The following is an 18,550-nucleotide window of genomic DNA, read 5'->3' on the forward strand; positions in this document are numbered from 1 at the left end:
AGGTAAAACTGCACCCCCCCCCCCATATTACATTAGTTATTTGTATTGCAGTAGGCGCTTTAGCTCCTTTTATATCAGGACAATGCAGTTTTTCACAAGAATCTTAAGCCTAAGTAATGGTACATGCCCCTCAAATTCTCTAAAGCTTGATGCATTTACCTACAAGTGAAGTGATCCTATGCAATCACAGTTGGAACAAGTTAAAGGAGTAACAATGCCAAATCCTCTGGCAGACAGAAATGACAGTGAGTACCAGTCCTCTTTTTCCTCTAGCTGGGGCAGCATTCCTATCACCAGGAATGAAGACGATATAAATTAGCAATTCTTATTCACCAGATTTCAAATAAATGTTTAGATTGTGACCACCTAAGAGTAAAATACAATTAGAAAAGACAAAATGCAGTAAAAATGCCTTCTGTAGAATTATTACAAAGACCCAGTCTACATTTGTGGCAGACCCAGCAAAAGTTCTAAAGTTTCACACATCTGCTCATTGAGATTGAAGTATCACCTGAGAGCATCACTTAATCAATATATATAAAAAGATAACTATAAAATCTTGCACACAAATTACCACTTTTTCCTTGTCATTTAAGGATTACACTGATTTTATTTTCCTCATATAAAAGGAAACATTTTACTCTGTGCTGATTTAACAAATATTCTTAATATATTCATAACAATAAAGCAGCTAAAAAGCTGTTCTAATCTCTCAAAGATTCTTTATCATCTGCACATATGATATATATTGTAAACAATCACTCCAAAAAATAATTTTGTTAAAGTGATTATATTGAACTCAGAATTCTGGGATTCTCATTCTCCCTTCTCATTTTAAATCAAAGATCAGCTTCATTTTTTAATAAAATGGAGCTTTAATTTTCTACTAAAAACAGGTAGGCATGCAATCAATATAATACAATGTATTTAAAATGTCAGAAAAAGGGCAAGTGTTCAGTTATGAAACTGGAGAAAGGAACAATTCTCAAATAGGCCACAGGAGAGTAGTATTTTGTAAACATTCTGCTGGCTCTAAGGTGTTGCAGATGCTGTAGAGAGTGCGGTCCAGTTCAGCACCCAAGAGGTACAGAGAATCTATTCAAGTGTTCTGTACTTCAGTCAATTTCCATGCAGCGATGGCACGTGTAATAGACTACACATAAAGACAGAGTAATGAAACAAAGGTGGTTATTGAGCTAATACTGACCTCACAGAAACATAGCCAATCGTTACAAGTTCATTGTAATCTTTAAATGCAAGTTTTCCAGGTCATTACATTTTCTAACACAGCAACGAAACTGTTACTCTTGCTGCAGATGAAGCACAGAACTAGATTCTCCACTTGTAGCTCACATAGACTGTATATCAGTGGCAGTCTGGACACTACCCTCAGCCTAAAACATCCCAGCGAGATACCATCATGCAGAATGTCACCTTGCTTTGTTTGCAAGAGTAACGCCCTTCTCCGTGCGTCGGAGCGAGAAACACAGGTAGTGGAGGGGGGGGATGGGAAAGCAATGTCCTTATGCAGAAGAAGAAATCCTCAGGCAGTGTGAAGAGGCCACAGATCTTGAAAATTCAAATGAAGGCTGTTTTTTCTCAACTCAGTTCTACAAGAGAAGGATTTCTCTATCAAACCCATTATCTTCAGGTAACATTAATATCTTTGGAGTCCCTGAGGTACTACAGCTCCATATAACCACCTTGGACAAATGGAGAGATTTAGTATACAGATTAACAAGGTGGAAGTCGATATATAGCACCCTGAGTTGCAAGTGAAACAATAGGAATGGGCAACCCATTCCTCAACAGCCAAGAGATGCAGAAGAAAGTGCAGAGGAGGTAATGGCTAGGGAATTAAGAGATACATACTGCACAGGAGAACAGGAAAAAAAAAAAAGTATTATTTCTAAAAGGCCTTTCCCTGTTATCAGAGCAGCGAAGAAAAAGACAGCAGTCAGAGGGAAGAGCTCTCTGAGAAAGGCCCTGAAGAAATATCGCCGTCTAGATGTACAGTCGAACCATAATGCAAAAGCAGACAAGTTAGGCAGTTTTGTTCCAAGTGTGCCCCAAAGGTTAAGCACTCTAGCAATGACTATAAGAACTGTCAGTGATCACTGACCTGTACTCTGGATATAAACCAGGAATATAAATAGGTATTTTTTCCCCTGAAACTACAGAAAAAATACAAAGAGGAAAAATACAAAGTCACAATCGAATCAGAGAATACTTTCCATAGTCAAAAATGAAATACAGGCTTCAGAAACAATACAGCCATCTGCTCTGTATCTTAAATAGCATTAATCATAAAAAAGAGGTGCTTGTAAAATCTTACATTTGAAATATTTTATTTCCCAGTATATTGCTAAATAATTTTGCAGTTAAACCAAAAAGGAAGAAATATCAGATATGAATATGGAATACTTACAACTAGAAAATGGTTGCTGAACCATCTGAATTTCTATAAAAGCATCAATAAAAACGTAAAAACATGGTCTCACAAAATTAATTAGAATCTGAAATTGCCAGATTGCTTCACAATGGCCACAATATGAATATTGATGGATTTTTGCAACCAAAAACTAATTGTGACTTTGCCAGAAGATGGCTTAATACAGCAATCAAAACATCTCTCAAAACTGGGATGTGTATTTCTGCAATTTCCTATTCTCTCAGCTATTCAGCATTCCGTAAGCAATTCTCATAAGAAAAAAAATGCTACCTGGTCACAATTTTACTCTCTTATGGAGTTGTGCTGTATCTCAATACATTCTTGAGAAAATAAAGAAAAGTGAATAAAAAGCTGAATAGAAATAGACACTCTATAAAAACTACCTGTAAAGTATCATAAGTCTGGAAAATATTTGTGGCTTTACACAGGCTACTGCTGATGCAAAGAAAAAAATTGCAATTTAACCATTTCATGAATATGAACAATGCACTTGTTCCCAGCCATTTAGAATGATCTGACATTCCAAATGTTTTTAAAAATTGGGTAATAAAAGAATTAAGTCAATACCCTTAAGTACAATAAATAATGGTGTTTATTATGGTCGGGGTTGCCCACGAGTGTTTGTTCCATATCTGCTTGGGACATTTGTAAAACCAGTTCTGAATCCTTGAGTTGCTCCCATTCCCGGTATTCCAAATCCTTGATTGAGTACACTGCTGTAGGGTGCGGATCCATGATTAAAGCCCAATCCATAGGGCCTTGTCTGAGTGTTTAAAAGGATGACTGGATTCACATTTTTGCCTGGAGTATTAAAAGAAAATTCTGGCGGTGGGCTGCTGGGCTTAGCTGGAGTGGATGTAACAGGGTTCAAATTATCAGCAGCTTTCAAAGATGGCATCGGAATAATATGATGATCCGAAAGGTTCAGAATATTGTTTGCAATAGGCACAGATGATAAGGTAGGTCTGATCCAGTCATCTTTGAAAATCTGAACAGTCAAGGTAGAGACCAATGTGTATAATCTGTTAGTGACATGGGCAAGTACCATTTGTTCATTTGCATCTCTCCGAATTCGGACATGTACTGATCCAGCCTAGAAAGTGATAAAAATAAGTTGGCTGTTAACTCTTACTTCAACGAAGATTCTCCGTATGCATTCAAGAAGAGGTAAGTTATCCTGCAGAGAATTATGCAAAGACCTTTTGGAGCGGAGACTACCGACTAAATTGAGAAACTTATTAAATAATTCCATAATTAGGATACATTTTGATCTTTCCTATTGCGTTGATCTCTTATGAACATATCAAGATCATCATTCAGGAAAAGTGAGTCTAAGCCAAACTATAAAATACAACATGTGATGGCAGGAAAAGAAAGGCAATAGTCAGGGAAAAAAAGGGGCCCAAAAAAAGAACAAAGTGCAGACAAACTCCATATGCCAAATTTAGGAAACACTGTGCTGTTGGAGCAAGCAAGAGGACCACACGCAAATTGGGACCATTAGCAAGAACAGAGGCAATGCCCCTCGTGGAACTCAGACTAAGAGTTTTCCCTGGACGTGCACGTAACTGCAGGCTGCCCCTGCCTTCCTCTCAGTAATGCTATCTCATTTACCTCGAACTACTGCTGCAGAAGAGAACAGGACACAAAACAGAACCCCTCACATGTTTTTTCAGTTCATATTTAATAAAGAACATGGTTCACAGCTTGTGCTATACAAGCCATTTTTACATCAGATAGCGCAGCTGAAAACGTGCAGGTCTCGGGAAGTTTCTACTACAATCTGGAAGATGCCAATAGGTAAATAGGCATACAAAGGTTTTGTAAATATCTGCAATCAAGCCAACAATGCTGTGATCCAGTATTTTGGGTGGCAGAATAGTAAACTGAAGGCTATTTTCACATCAGCAAGTCAGAACTGCTGCCTTTTTTTTTTTTTTTTTTTTTTTTTTAAGAAGGGTAGCATACTGGAGGAATTCAGGAGTAGAGAAAAATTCTAAGAGTCTTAATTTTCTGGCTGTCACAACATACCTGCATGAACTTAGGAATACCTGAGTTCTGTGTGATCATTCTGTACCACAAAAAACCCCTTCATTTCTTTCAGCTTACAGAATATCAGTACCCAACTGTAGTTGTTTTTTTCCACCCCCTTCCCCAGAAATGCTGAAAACATACGATTCAACTGTAGACCTTTGGTACCTGAAGGTTTACAGTTTTCTTTTTCTCCCCTCTGAGACAATTTACACTAATATACCATTTGAAAAAATGTCTTTACTATTGTTTGGGATTTTCTTCACTGCCAAAATACAAAAGAAATTCTACAGTTGCAAAATGCATGCTTTAATCCAGAGCTTTAAAAAAAATAAAGGACAGGGGAAGAGAAATTTCACAATAAATCTGAGTGCTAACTCCATCATATTTTTTTATATTTAAGATTTCAGAAGAAATACCTTATTTTATTAAAATAAAAAAATTAAAGTAGTAAGACAATAAAGACATAACTTACCAAAGTGCCAAAACCTAATGTCCAAAAATGCTCATTTCGAACTTCCAAGACACCATCCAAAGTTGAAACCTAATTTTACAGAAACATCCAGAAATATGAAAATAAGTTAGAAATGTTTCAAATCCTTTTAGAAATGTACTTTTACACATAGCTGAATAATACAGCATTTTCAGTAGTAAAATAAGAGCTTCCATACACAGAATGGATGCTATCTGTTAACGATGCCACTAACACTTATCTACTGTACTTTTGCCACCCTTAAGCATCCAAATCCATCAAAAAAGTGGATTTACATTTCAAGTAACTCTTGCTGCCAAATTGCAATATTCTCTCAACTTGATATGCTGTAAGTCAACAGCTGCCTGTACTCCTTTTCCTCCCCCCACTCACATTTGTAAACCACTTCAACCGTAGCTTGAAAAACAACAGCCTGCACTACTTTAACGGATTTGTTCCAGATACTATCCAAGATGAATAGTGTCATCCAGGTAAGATCCATATTTTCTACATGCAGCTAAAAAATAATATTAAAAAAATAATTCTTTAGCGATCTTCATGGACTACTCACAAAAACTCTTCATATTCCTGAATGCTTATATAATGTTAGCTGTGCACACTGCGTCATGTATTATATACTGACTTACCTCTCTAAGAAGTTTATCTAACTGGCCAATCACATGAGGTGGGGTTGTCTTTAAGAAAAAGAAGGGGGGAAAAAAAAAAAAGAAGAAAAAAGTTATAATAAAGATTAACTGGCCCTGTTAAGTAAGAGAGTCTTTAAGTCTGGTCTACCTACACAAGAGACCAATGGCATTAAACAATAAATTCTTACGACTTCATGATGCATATTTCTACTGCTCTTAAAATTCTTCTGGCACATCACAAATTCCCCTTGGAACACTTCCTATTCAAATGCTTAAAACAGATTTTATGTTTTTTAAAAAAATAAGGACATTTAACAAAACTGAAACCACAAAAAAACTTGTTTTGTGACGTTGCCTTACCTGGAGTAGTACTTTCCCACTGTAGACACTCATGGGATACATGGTACCAAATGTCATCAAAGCAATTGCTATAGCAGAGGCTGTATCTACAGCGAAATAATTGCTAGAAAGAAAGAACAATTTTAAAGAAAAACAGGTATTTACGTTTTTGAAAGGCATATGAATTTTCTTTTGATTCTTTTTCATTCTTTTAAATTATATACACTTACAGAATCTTACACACACTAATCTCATCTGAACTATACTTCTTTGAAAAAAAGACTAATATATTCATGGAGTTGCAATCCCATTCATACAAAATACAGCTTTTGATGAGATTATTCCTTTCATGTAAAAAATGCAATTTCCCATAGACTGGATACAAAAAGAGTTACTTTTTTTTTTTTAAACAACAACTGTACATACTTGATTTCAATGAGCATATATGTAATGCAAAGAGCTAGAGCTCCAGCAATATCAATCAAGACAAAAGGGTTCATTCGTGGCAGAAAGATGCTACTCAATCCTGGGATGATTCCACAAATACTGTAACAAAACAGAAAAAGCAGTTGTCAGCTAGCTGTTCATCATTACTTCAAAACCCAAAAGAGCTACACCCACTATTTCAGCACTTGACTTCAAATACACCTTGCAGTCACAGCAAATGATGTCTCTGAGGACTGAAAAGGCCCTTCTAATTCTGCTCAAAGTTCTGTATTAGTCTGACGTCAGCAAAAATTAATCAAGTTTAGATCCACGTCACATTCTCTCTCATATTTGAAACTCTTACATCTTAAATTTGCTTTATCTTCCCATCTACAAAACGTTATACAACACTAATCTTTAGGCAGTTTTTCTACATGTTAAAATATGTATCTTGTGCCACTTTCTATTTTCTGGTAACACAGCTAGCTGTGTCAGCTGTACATTACACAAGTACTTTACAGGTTCAGATAGCGCTATTACATAGATGTAAGTCTCGAGGGGTTTGCATATCTCTAGTCTTCAATCCATCTGCCACCTTGGTGTGCAAAAGTGCTCTAAAGCCAAAGCTAACTAATTCATGGAGTCTGAAAAGAGGGAGGAGACCAGCTAGCTGAATAAGAGGAGACCAAAAAACCCACGAGGGAACATTGGGAAAAGTTATTTATTTATAGTTATCTCCTACCAATGGGAGCATGAAGAGAGAAAACGGTTTCTGTACTTCCCAGTGAATGTACGTGCATGTCACATACTGGAAAATTTAAAGGAAAAGACAACATGAAATCTTCTGTTGTTCTGTTTAGAACCAACCTATGTTTAGGCATCATGTGCTGGTCTACTCCTGTAAAAATTTTAATCAATATAATTTATACAGGTGCAGATATTTTGTAATCAGCACTGCTTCACAGAACACATCTGAAATAGCTGTATACGTACTAACCAAATTTAATAACTTTAAAAAAATTGTTGGCATAAGTGTCTACAGGTTATCTCAAAACCCAGTAGTAATTCTAGACTCTTGATCTGGGAGCCCTTCAAGTTATCCGTGTCCTTCCCCGTAACACTGTGTTACCACATTGTTAAAGAAAAACTCTGCTAATGTCTGTGATTGCTGTCCACAGGTTTTTTGGTTTTTTACACTGAAACTCCAGGTACTTGGACAACCCTATTGCTAGTCTTCCAAAGCTGTTTTGCAGAATTTGGGTCTGATGATATAGTACCTTATACCCATATAAAATAAATTCTTCTGTTTAACAAGCCAGCATTCTCTGCTTTCCTCAACTGTATACAAAAATCACAACACGCAGAAACAGATGGGCTTTGCAGCATACTTAACATGTTATACAATATGGTTTAACATTCTTATTTTGATACTGACAGCATAAGTACTTGGAAGAACATGTACGGCTCAAAATAAACGTTTCTGACATCTGACAAAATTATTTGCAAACAATGTTATCTCGCATTCAGATATCCAATACAAGCAAGAGAGTTCACAGACAAGATGAATGAGCAACACTGCTTCAGCCCCTGGAAGACACAGACTTTCCAGTTTCCTGCTGGACAGGTGAGGAGTTTCCATAGCTATGTTTCAGTGAGTAATCTGTTTCATGTATCACATTTAAACTGCAACCATCCTAGTCATTTGCCCACCCCACAGAGTAAATAAACACAAATTACTACAAAATATATTGCTCAGGTAATGATTGTTGAGAAATGCAGTTCAAGTCCGTACAGGACAAAGCTAGTTTACCTCACCTCATCCAAGGAGAATTACATACAATGTACTGAACACATTCAAAGGGAAAGTTATGCAGAAAGATGCATTTCTATTAGATTGATGTATCTGGGAAATATGAGAGACAATGTTTGCTCTAGAGTTCATACACTAGACCTACAGTAGGTAAAGCTATTTTAAAAGCTCTAATACACAACAGTTTATGCCTCAATACCCATCCAAATCGTTATTATATATAAAAAAACCAACACTGCCTTCCAGAAGCTAACAATTTTGAAAAACATTATGAAGCTTTACCTTCTACTAAGATCTGCAACATGCTCCTGAAGCCAGCTTGTGCTGGCAGCTGCAAAAGAAAGAAGGTAATAAAATTACTACGAGTAAAGGTATCCATTTTAAAGTACACTTGAAGTTTTATTTTAAGGGAAGAACCCAATACACTGTGAATGAATAAATGTATCAACAGATTCACTGTCACTTGAAAAAAACCCCAAAGTCTGACTTTTCCAGGCAGTAAAATGCCTGTCTCTCATAACAATCTCAACTGACTAAACACAAATATAATAGCAGATTATAACCATCATAATTATCTTTTATAGAATATAAAGTATAATATATACTTGTAACTATAAACAATTTACAGTTAGTGGGAATGATTTCAAGCCTACTTCACAGTGGAAAAAGTCCCAGGTAAAAGAGCTATTAAGAATTTTTATTACATTAATTTATTTTTAATCCATTAATATATCCATAAAACGTCTTCAAAGTTCTGATATCTGCCAGATGACCTTCACTGGTTGAATCCAAAAGATTGAAAACAAAGGGTACTTCAGCATTAAAATGATACTCATTTATCATATTAATGACTACATACTACTCAGAGAGCCCGATAAGCAAGCTAGAGTTGAGATTCGGATGGCAATTCCAAACTGCATGAAGTTATATTAATGGAGGTAATAGTAATATATACCCACTAGTTAAGAAAGTTACCAGACAAGTTATACCTTGATAAAAATAGGAACATTAAAATGTTTTCCCAATTCTTGTTATAGATCAATTTATCACATACCTTCAGAGACATAAGCAAAAGGCTTATTCCTAATGGAAAGCATTGTAAATAAGTTGAAAAAGAGAGCCACGAAAGTACCAACCAGCAGTCGCCCCCTAGGGAGGGGAAGGAAAAAAAAAAAGTATCTTAATTTCACATCATCACAAAACATGAAATCAAGGTGTAATTACCAGTAACAATATCAGAATACTTTGCTTGGTATCTGTCACTGAGACTGAAAACAAGAGTAAGATAAACTAGTGTAATGCTTAATAACTGGCAGCGTGTTATCATTTTAAGGGTTATATGAGATCACTGAACTTCGCACACTAGTGTTATCACATTAGGCTGTACATAACGTTCATAATGTTGAGTAACAGTCCTTAACTAATTGCACAGAGGCACACACATATATGTTTGTCCTTCGAGGATCTAAATACATTGTCCCCTCAGCAGCAGAACTGAAAAAGCTTAGTTTCCTATGGAATTATGCCCTATGCCCCTACCCTTTTCTAGGAGAACTACAACTTCACCATACATCCCATGTCCCAGTCTTTTGCCCCATAACACCTTCTTTTCCTTTCCCCCTATTCTTTATAGTCTTCATCATCTTTGCAACACCTCCAGTTCCCTAACGATCACAGCATCCTTCCCACCACATACAGGCCTCCTAAGATGCCTCCATAAGAAATGAGAGTAACTCAACTAGCAAAACCAGCAATATATAGTTAAAGCATTATTTAAGAGAGCATGTGCATTACATTTCAATTGTACCTTGAAAAAAAACTGTTTGCAATATAGCTTGCACATAGTTTGAAACAAATGCCAAGGTAGCAAAACCAATTTGGTGTTGAATGTACTGGCATAATTAATACATGCTAGATTAAGAATTAGAAACACAAAGGGACATTGAAAAAACTATCATTTTACATGTCAGAATAATTTCTTACGTGTGTATCTCAGGTTGTTCCAGAAACCGCTCTGCACTACAAAAATAATTAAAAATTTGAGTTACATTCATACAATAAAACCTTGATACCTGAAGCATATTTTTTTCAGTTCTGAAGAATTAGCTGCCATTCATAAACAAAAACTGACAGATACAGTACTGCAAAAAAAATGAATTGCTTAAATAAGCACAGCAGTTTTTATAAGTGATGAAAGCATTTAACACTGAAAAGAAGCAGGGTGTAATTTAGATTTTCCAACTATTTCCGAACTGTGCCACATGGGTGCTAGCTACCATGAATGCTGCCTACACAATAAAAAGATGCTTGTAAATGAACATGCCAAAAAATACTGCTACTGCCACCACCGGTGTTGGTAACCACAACAAACTAAGTCTGAAATCCCTGACTTACATGTAGCCTCTCACTAAGCAAGGCCAAATAAAGTAGGTGTTGGATGCTGTGGTGGAGATACAAATCTTTTTTCACCCACCAGTAAAATAAGAAATGAGCTTCAGCTGTAACAGAAAAACCTATGATAAGTTTTGGGAATTTCCTAAAATTGATGTTCGAAAACTGGAGAGGCTTTGACAGTGCGTCATTATTAGAATTCATTCCAGTGTATTGTCAGTACAACAGATCAACCTGTAGTATAAAACTGCTAAGCTGTTAACATAGCCCTTTATAGAGAAAATAGGGCCCTTGAGTAGAAAAATGAAAGGTACGCTGCCCCAGTTTTAAATTCCAGATGTTAACAAAAGCCTCTTCATTTTTAAAGACTCAAATAATTTTCTAGGCTAACCTCCTGAAATAAAATGCTTTTCCAAGCGTAGATGGTCCGTCAGATTAATACTTGAGCAAATTTTGAGGGACTGATGAAGTTGATAGTATAAACATTCAGATCCTTAATATATTATGAAGTTGCTTTACTTCATGAAGTAACTGAAGTTAAAAAAAAAAGTCAAAAAAGTTGTATTTATTAATGAACTTGAAAAGTCAAGATACATAGGGAAATGCATTAAATGAAATACCTAACTTTTTGGAAAATATGATTCTTAAGAACACTGAGTCTTTTCCTTGAAAGCTGTTTAATTACATTTATCAATTCCTATCACTTCATCTAAAGCCTACATGTAGTGTAATCAATATAAGTGAGCAGTAAGATTTAGCAGTATTGAAAAAAGTGTGAAGTTTTTCCTACAATCTCTCTCTACAGACAGCATTTGTAGAATGCATATGCCTTTGCTCAATCTGGAATATCTTCATACGTAACAAAAAAATTAAAGAAAATGGTACATATCCCTACCTTTCTTTCAGTATAAAAAGAGCACCAAGCTGTGCCAGAACTGTAGATGCAAATACGGCTAGAACTTCAAACCTTTCAAACCTGAAATTTGAGAATTAAGTTTAGAAACACTGAACATTGAACATGCATCAAATGCATTCTGGTCTGTGCAGGAACAAGCAGGATAGACCTACTATTTCAAATTCTTTCAAGAGGAGATAGATGGGAAGAAACTGAAAGTTTTATGGAATAGGCATTATTTTCAATTTCTTTTAAGCTAACACTCCACTTACCACAAACAGCTTAAAATTAAGCATTTCTTAATTCTTTTTCCTGTCCCTCCCCTTTCCTCCGCTTCCCTATTCTGTAACTGTTCTTTACAGCATTAGTCTTGGGTCTCCTTATTTTTAGGCTCTTTTACACACAGATTGTTAGTCACAGCTGTTAGGGGATACAGGCAATGATAGTCAGCAACGTATCAAATGTTGTATTATCAAACACTAGATCTTGTTATTAGTACTTACCCAAATGAATAGACTGGGCTGGGTTTCTTCATCATTACCCAGTAGCTTATTAGACATGTTACCAAACTGAAAAAAGGGAGAGAATTAGACTATGATAAATAACTGCAGCCTTTACAAACTGGATAATCTACAAATATACACTTCAGCCATCAGAACCAAACAAATTAATATAACCACGTCTTACCACGAACTCAGCCCCTCCATCACTGTCACAATGAGGGTCCCAGTGGATCCAGAAAAGGTTGTGCTTGGGAATAAATCTGAGACTGCACGATGATGTCTCAGCTGTTCCCATAAAAAGGACAGCAAATAATTTCAGCGGAATGGTAGTCAGCGTAATTCCTTACACCAGGAGACAGCCTAATGCTGTACTTACGGCACGCTGTGCTTACAAAGGCTACCACCAACCTTCTTCAAAACAGAACATCACTCAGCCTAAATCAAGTTTACCATAACTCCAAATGCAATGCATTTTCCCACAAAACAGCACAACCAGTGTTTAATCTGGATGCACTCCATGAATTTTTCTGAAAGGGACCTGGAGCACGTGAGACCAGGTACCCCAAAATCTGACTAACAGGCAAAGGCGATTTGAGAAAATCCTTTCAATACTGTCTGGCATCACACATAGTCATGTCACGCATATTAATGAAAAGTACAAAGCAAAAGCCTATGAAAATATCAAACTAGACACCCAGTAAATGCTCTTCTTACACGTGCTTTATGAACTTGCCTAGAAATACTGTAACCTGAGAAAGGCCATTTAAGTGAGAAGGAACATGATAAGCAAGACAACAGGACTGTCACATTTGTGTCACTTCCTTTGTATCCCAGTGAAAAAGTGAAGAAAGCTCTCCATTAAACTCTTCTTCTAGAGATATACCATGAATTAGATTTAGCACTCCAGAGTAAGTCTCAGGCTACGCCAAGTATTGCCTTTCTTTTGTACAGTGTAATTTGTCTACACATATGGCCAAAACAGATTTACTTTTTTTGGCTGCATTCATCTACACAAGCTCTAATCTAACTGGCCGTTCACTGACAGCCACAGGTCTCTCTTGCTATTTTCTTTCCAAGTTTTTCTCTCATATTGAACATCTGAAATTTCAATTATTTTATCCCCATGGTACCAGCCTGAATTTTTCTAGGATGAGTCTCATTTCCTTTGCCTGTTTTTCTTCTATTGACCCCTTTGGACAATTTTTTTTTTATTGGAACCCACCCGGATTCAGTGCCATCTGTGCCTTTATGCAGCCCTTTCTTAATTAATGACAATGTTAAATCAGACTAGCTCAAGAACCCATCCCCACAGCTGCTGAACAATCACATCCTCACAACCTGATCCACAGCTGTGTGGAGTAAAAGCAAAAGCAGAGGAAATAATGTTGCTCATATACAAAATAGTAAATTCACATACTCAGTAAGACTATTATAAACGACCAGGAAGGTGACAAAAATGAAGGAACCAGAAACTGATTTTGCAGAATTACTGAGCATTGTTCTCCCTTACAGCAAATCAAAACTCTTGAAAGAGATCGCTGTGAGTTAGAATAATCTTCTAGTCCATCCCCTAATTAACCTAATATGTCAGCGCCAGGGGTATTCCATCTTTTCCTAAAACTAAAAAAATAATATTCTATACAAATACGAAATACAACGTCAAAACTTTCCCCAAAGTGAGAAGGGTATTTTGAGTCAAGATGACAAAACTCAGCAGATACAAAATCCTAAGAGAAATATGAGAGTCATTAAAGTTATATCACAATTCTAATGCAGTCACAGATCAAGTTAAGTATTTTTGTGCCTATATCAAACATTCATTTTCCTTTCTGCATGTTTGCTGCTGTTATTTATACATGTTTTACTATCAGTCAGATAAGCTATAGTATGTAGTGGGCAAAACAGACTGCAGATAGCTGATCCATACTTTTTATAAGCTAGTGAGCTAGCAAGGAAGATAATGTAGGTTAATAATTAAAAAAATACATGCATTTTATGCAGTTTATTTCCAACCACTGCTACCAATCTGCATCTGATGTTAGAACTAAATATATTTCATGTCTGTATTATTGATATTATCAAAAGCATTCAGAACTTTCATACTTAAAGTGGTTTTAATATAATTTTGTTAGGAAACGGGAAAAATACTAAAAATATCTAATGACCTTACTGGAAGAGTGCATGGGATCTAGCTCTTGAAATATTTTGAAATAGAAATAGGATTACATACTCCTTGTTTCCTGATGCTAAAACTGAGGGATACTTCAAAACCAATGACTCTGGCATTAGGGAAATGTTCAGACTTAACCACCAGGTAACAGTTTGATGCTGGATTCTGTTTTATGCTGTTACACATCTGCCCAGAGAAATCCATGACTGAAATGATTTGTTACTAGTCATTCTCAATAGAGCTATGGTGTTTCTCATCATCTGTTTATTGTGATGTACAATTTTATACTCATTTAAGCTGTATTTAAACCAGTTAGTGTTTCTATACTGATGACTTTAAATAACATGTGTTTGTACCTGTAAATAAATTTTATACGTATAGAAATATACAAAGACAGGCACAAATGAACAGTAAGACTAAATGGGAAAAAAACTCACCTGAAAAGGTCAAAGATTGTCAAATATGTATAAGCAGTTAAAGCTGTAAAAAAAGCAAATATTAAAACTTAATATAATTTTTCAATGCAGAAATCACTTGTATTCTTCTAAGTCCCTCTTGTGCAGCTCTTTTCCATCTTCTGTCTACATAATTGTCTCTGCTGATAGAGCAAGTCTCTCTGTCTTTTGTATGTGTATATAATATGAATGTCCTAAACACAGCAATATATTTAACTTCATAAACAGGTTGATTATTGAGATCCTAATTCTAATAAATAATGCCCAGATACAAAAGGTATTAAGCTTGTAACTAAGCTGTGACTAAGAATTTAAACACAGAAAAGTCAGGAGATCTTCTAGTAACACGTCATCTGCCAAAGCAAGAGATCTCTTATGTGCATTATTGCAGTGAAAAGTAGGTTCAACAGAATTTTTAACTTGTTTTGCTTCTCTGACCCATCTTGAAACTGCAAGAAAACCTGTGTCGCAAATTAAAAATGTAAGGCATTCTACTTTCAGTAGAGATGACGGGAAGCATCTTGGAGCCCCTATACAAAAGTAGAAGATCTATAAAATATTGAAAAGGGGGGCATTCCTAGAATCGGAGAAGCCTTTTGCCACACTACAAACATCTTCATTCAACTGCAAGTGAGGGTCTCTGTATGTCACTGGTACTATTTATATAAGGAACAGGTTTGAGGACTAGCTTAAAAGTCTACATTTTTGCAATCTTAAACATAAAGAGGGTACTGCAGGACGAAAATGACCAGCAGGTCTGGAAAACCTTGCAAACTTTGAAGGACTTTCACCCACCCACACTCACCTGCGAGAAATGCCTCTAACCTGACTGTGGCAAATCAAAAGGAAGCACTTTCCAAACCTGGCTGTGCAAGCACCTAACTCCATTATGTGCTGAACTTTGCTGTTTTAGTATGTTGGAACTTCACAAGCTCAGAAACACGTGGCAGTTGGTTGTAGTTTCAGTACAAGAGAGCCACCTACCTATGCTGTTTGTAGAGCTGCACCACATTAGCAGGAAGCCAATACATATTAAATTTATAGCACCAAACAGCAAGATCTTCCAGGACTGTTGATGAGAATAAATACGTATTTTACATCTTACAAAATTTACAAGACAAAAATATATTTATGTGGTTTTAAACAACATTACTGCAGTACTTCATCACGCAAGCAGAACTGGCTTCTCGTCCCTTCCAAAAATTTACAACTCATTTCAGAACAACAAGCCCATATTCTATTTTTAACTTTACAGATTGTCTCAAAACTCATTTATAAACAGCGCTTGTGCACCATGTTTAAAATACCTTTTTGGTCTGAAAAAATCACCCCTGTATAGTATTTGCATTTTATCACAGCACACACCATCTGACGTTTGAAGACAGACTTACACAACTTTATATTAGTGGGTTCCTTTCTTTGTGCTGGAACTTAGGTCCCAAAAGCATCTGTGCATATTCAGTTTACAGTTCTACTGAACACATTAAATATAAGTATATTTCTGGAGAATACTAATTGACAGGGACAATGCACAGGAAGGAATCCAGCTTCACAGCTGGATTTTTTTTTAAGCACAGCTGGAAAATTTCAAAGAAATATTCTCAAAATATACTCAAGTTAATAATGTATTTTAACTTATGACAACTAACGTCTTTTTTATTATTATTCATTTTTAAAAAGAAATACATACCCTCCTATCTGCTGCAACCAGCCTAAATTCATGTGTTAACTTTCCAACCAATGATCTCTGTGATTTGCGGAACAGGTGTATTGTCCCCTTAAAGAAAAAATTAAAGTTTAATTAAAAATTTTACTTAATCCATAGTTTAAATTAGCAAAAAGGAAATCTTCATTTATGAACTATTTTCATAATTATATCAAAGAATCAGAATGAGGTTTTTGTTAACTAGAGATAGCCCATAAACATTAAATTCAGCAATGTTTTTTGATAACTATTTACATAGTTATTATATTAGACAATGATGAATGACTTAGAATCAAGCTTCATTTAGATATAATCCAGAATTCAAGTTTACTGGAAAACATACCAAAATATCATTTAAAGAGTGGTTTTTTACTTTTATTTAAATAGAACTACTACAGATGTTCTGAAAAGACAAACATTTTTCTTTATCAAAGCACACTTCCCGCCCAAAGCCAACTGGTTTTTTAAACAGGAAAATATTGTTTATACATATATAAATCAGAACCCATCAGAGAAATAAAAACCGCGCTGGTATCATCTGTAATCTGGTGGACGCAAGGCCGGTAGCATAATGAGACATACAAACAATCTCAGTCACGGCGACCTAAACGCACACTGTAGATGCAGTCGCTCTAGGTGCTCCCTCTCCTAACTTCTAGTTACATGCAGATAAGCACTTTCCTGGGGTGGCGAGGATGTACGTGTATGTAGGAGATGGGAGCGAGGGGGTGCTACGTGGCTCTCCTGAAAGCGCGACAGGGAGCAGACTACTAGAAAAATTCATCAACCATGCCACTTGCTCCCTTTCCTCAGAGGTCCCAACCTTCTAGTTAGTTGTCCTCAATTCTACTCTCCCCACAAAGAAGGCTTCCACATGCAAAGCCCTTCTGATTTGCAATAGAAATTCATGGACTTGTAATGGACGGTCTGTTACATGCATTAATTTTGGGCTGGATGAAATAAGGTTTGATTGTAAGCTATCACATCTGTAACTGCCAGCAGAAGACAAAAAGACATACTAACAGGCTGGTCACCAAAACAGACTCAATTAACTTACAGACATGTTTGTCAACAGAGCTGTATTTCATATTATCTGTAGAAATACAAGTACGCCTTAGTGCCACGAATTAAAAAAAAGCAGTACTATAGATCCCAAGTTTAGCTCAGCTGGGGCAAAAGGCTGGCCCTTAATATTTTCTTTACTAGCAAACCATTACATGATGATTTTTTCCTCAGTAGAGACATACAAGATGACAGAACACTTTGGAAAGCTTTTCTAACAGGCAGCGGACTGCCTGCATACAAAGGCTGCTCTATTGCCTTAGCACCCATCGCTTTCCCGTGCTGTTAGCACTACATCCATTGCCAAACTGCACTGTGCCACACCTCCCTGCTTACTAAAGGATGCCATGTATTCTGTACCACGGAGGAGAACCTCGTGCAAACCCACGCTTAGCCATAGCTCACCCCTGGAAGCAAGCTCTAATTCAGCAGATGTTGCACTTCTGAAAAGGTTCCCTAGCATTAAAGGTTCCCTAGCTTCTAAACTTCTGGCGACACAATGGAGAGAAACACCTCTGTGCTGACCAGGAGGGCAGCCAGCCCATGCCTCAGCCACTGAAAGTCCCCATGTGGCGCTAGAACAGCTGTACAAGAAGTATCTCTGCGCGTGTGCGCATCTGCTCCAACAACGCCAACGGGTGACGGTACCTGTTATCAATACTGATGTCAATTCACTTGCGCTCCGCATAAAAAGGTAAAGTTTAGACACCCAGCTGAACAAGCACACGCAGTGGTCATTCCCAGAAGAATGACTTTTCTTCTTTGGGAAGCGAGCCATACGTACCAGGAGTAGCAGTCCCGCGCTTTCGCTGACACGCGGGAGCAATGGCAATATAACCTGATCGTCCTGATGTGAATTTCAGTTCCCCGACCCCTTTGGCAGGGGGTTGAACGAAAGCTTTCAGGCTGAGACCGAGACTCAAACCGTAACCGTAGCCCAGCTACGGGCCTGAGCGCCCATCACTCGTTCGAGACGCACCTCCAGCGGAGAAGCCCTCCACGACGCCCAGCACCCATCCCGCCCCTGCCAGCTCGGCACCTGCCCGCAGGGCCGGCTGTCCGCTGCCCAGCGGCCGGGGCCTACGCGCCCACCGCGGCCCCGGAGAGCCACCGGTGATCGGGGAAACCGCGTGCGGGGGGAGGCCGAAGGGGAAGTACTACATGGAGAGCCGCGGCGCGCGCTCCTCCCGGG

The 18,550-nt window shown here is 37.2% G+C and overlaps 1 protein-coding gene across 1 annotated transcript in view; it reads right to left on the reverse strand.

The window, feature by feature from the left end:
* Positions 1-2,336: 2,336 nt before the first annotated feature.
* SLC30A6 (solute carrier family 30 member 6) overlaps positions 2,337-18,550 on the reverse strand; it is a 16,748-nt gene continuing 534 nt past the window's right edge. The window contains exons 2-14 of the mRNA XM_009283799.2: positions 16,282-16,368; positions 15,576-15,660; positions 14,574-14,616; positions 11,967-12,032; positions 11,464-11,544; positions 10,161-10,196; positions 9,232-9,326; positions 8,460-8,508; positions 6,368-6,487; positions 5,963-6,065; positions 5,603-5,650; positions 4,959-5,027; positions 2,337-3,545 (exon numbers count right to left, since the gene is read on the reverse strand). Of these exons, the coding sequence (XP_009282074.1) occupies positions 3,048-3,545; positions 4,959-5,027; positions 5,603-5,650; positions 5,963-6,065; positions 6,368-6,487; positions 8,460-8,508; positions 9,232-9,326; positions 10,161-10,196; positions 11,464-11,544; positions 11,967-12,032; positions 14,574-14,616; positions 15,576-15,660; positions 16,282-16,368 (1,380 nt within the window). The 3' untranslated portion in view covers positions 2,337-3,047. The remainder of the gene's footprint in view (positions 3,546-4,958; positions 5,028-5,602; positions 5,651-5,962; positions 6,066-6,367; positions 6,488-8,459; positions 8,509-9,231; positions 9,327-10,160; positions 10,197-11,463; positions 11,545-11,966; positions 12,033-14,573; positions 14,617-15,575; positions 15,661-16,281; positions 16,369-18,550) is intronic.

The sequence above is a fragment of the Aptenodytes forsteri genome, unplaced genomic scaffold (assembly GCF_000699145.1).
Source record: "Aptenodytes forsteri isolate BGI_AS27 unplaced genomic scaffold, ASM69914v1 Scaffold309, whole genome shotgun sequence".
Classification (NCBI taxonomy): Eukaryota; Metazoa; Chordata; class Aves; order Sphenisciformes; family Spheniscidae; genus Aptenodytes; species Aptenodytes forsteri.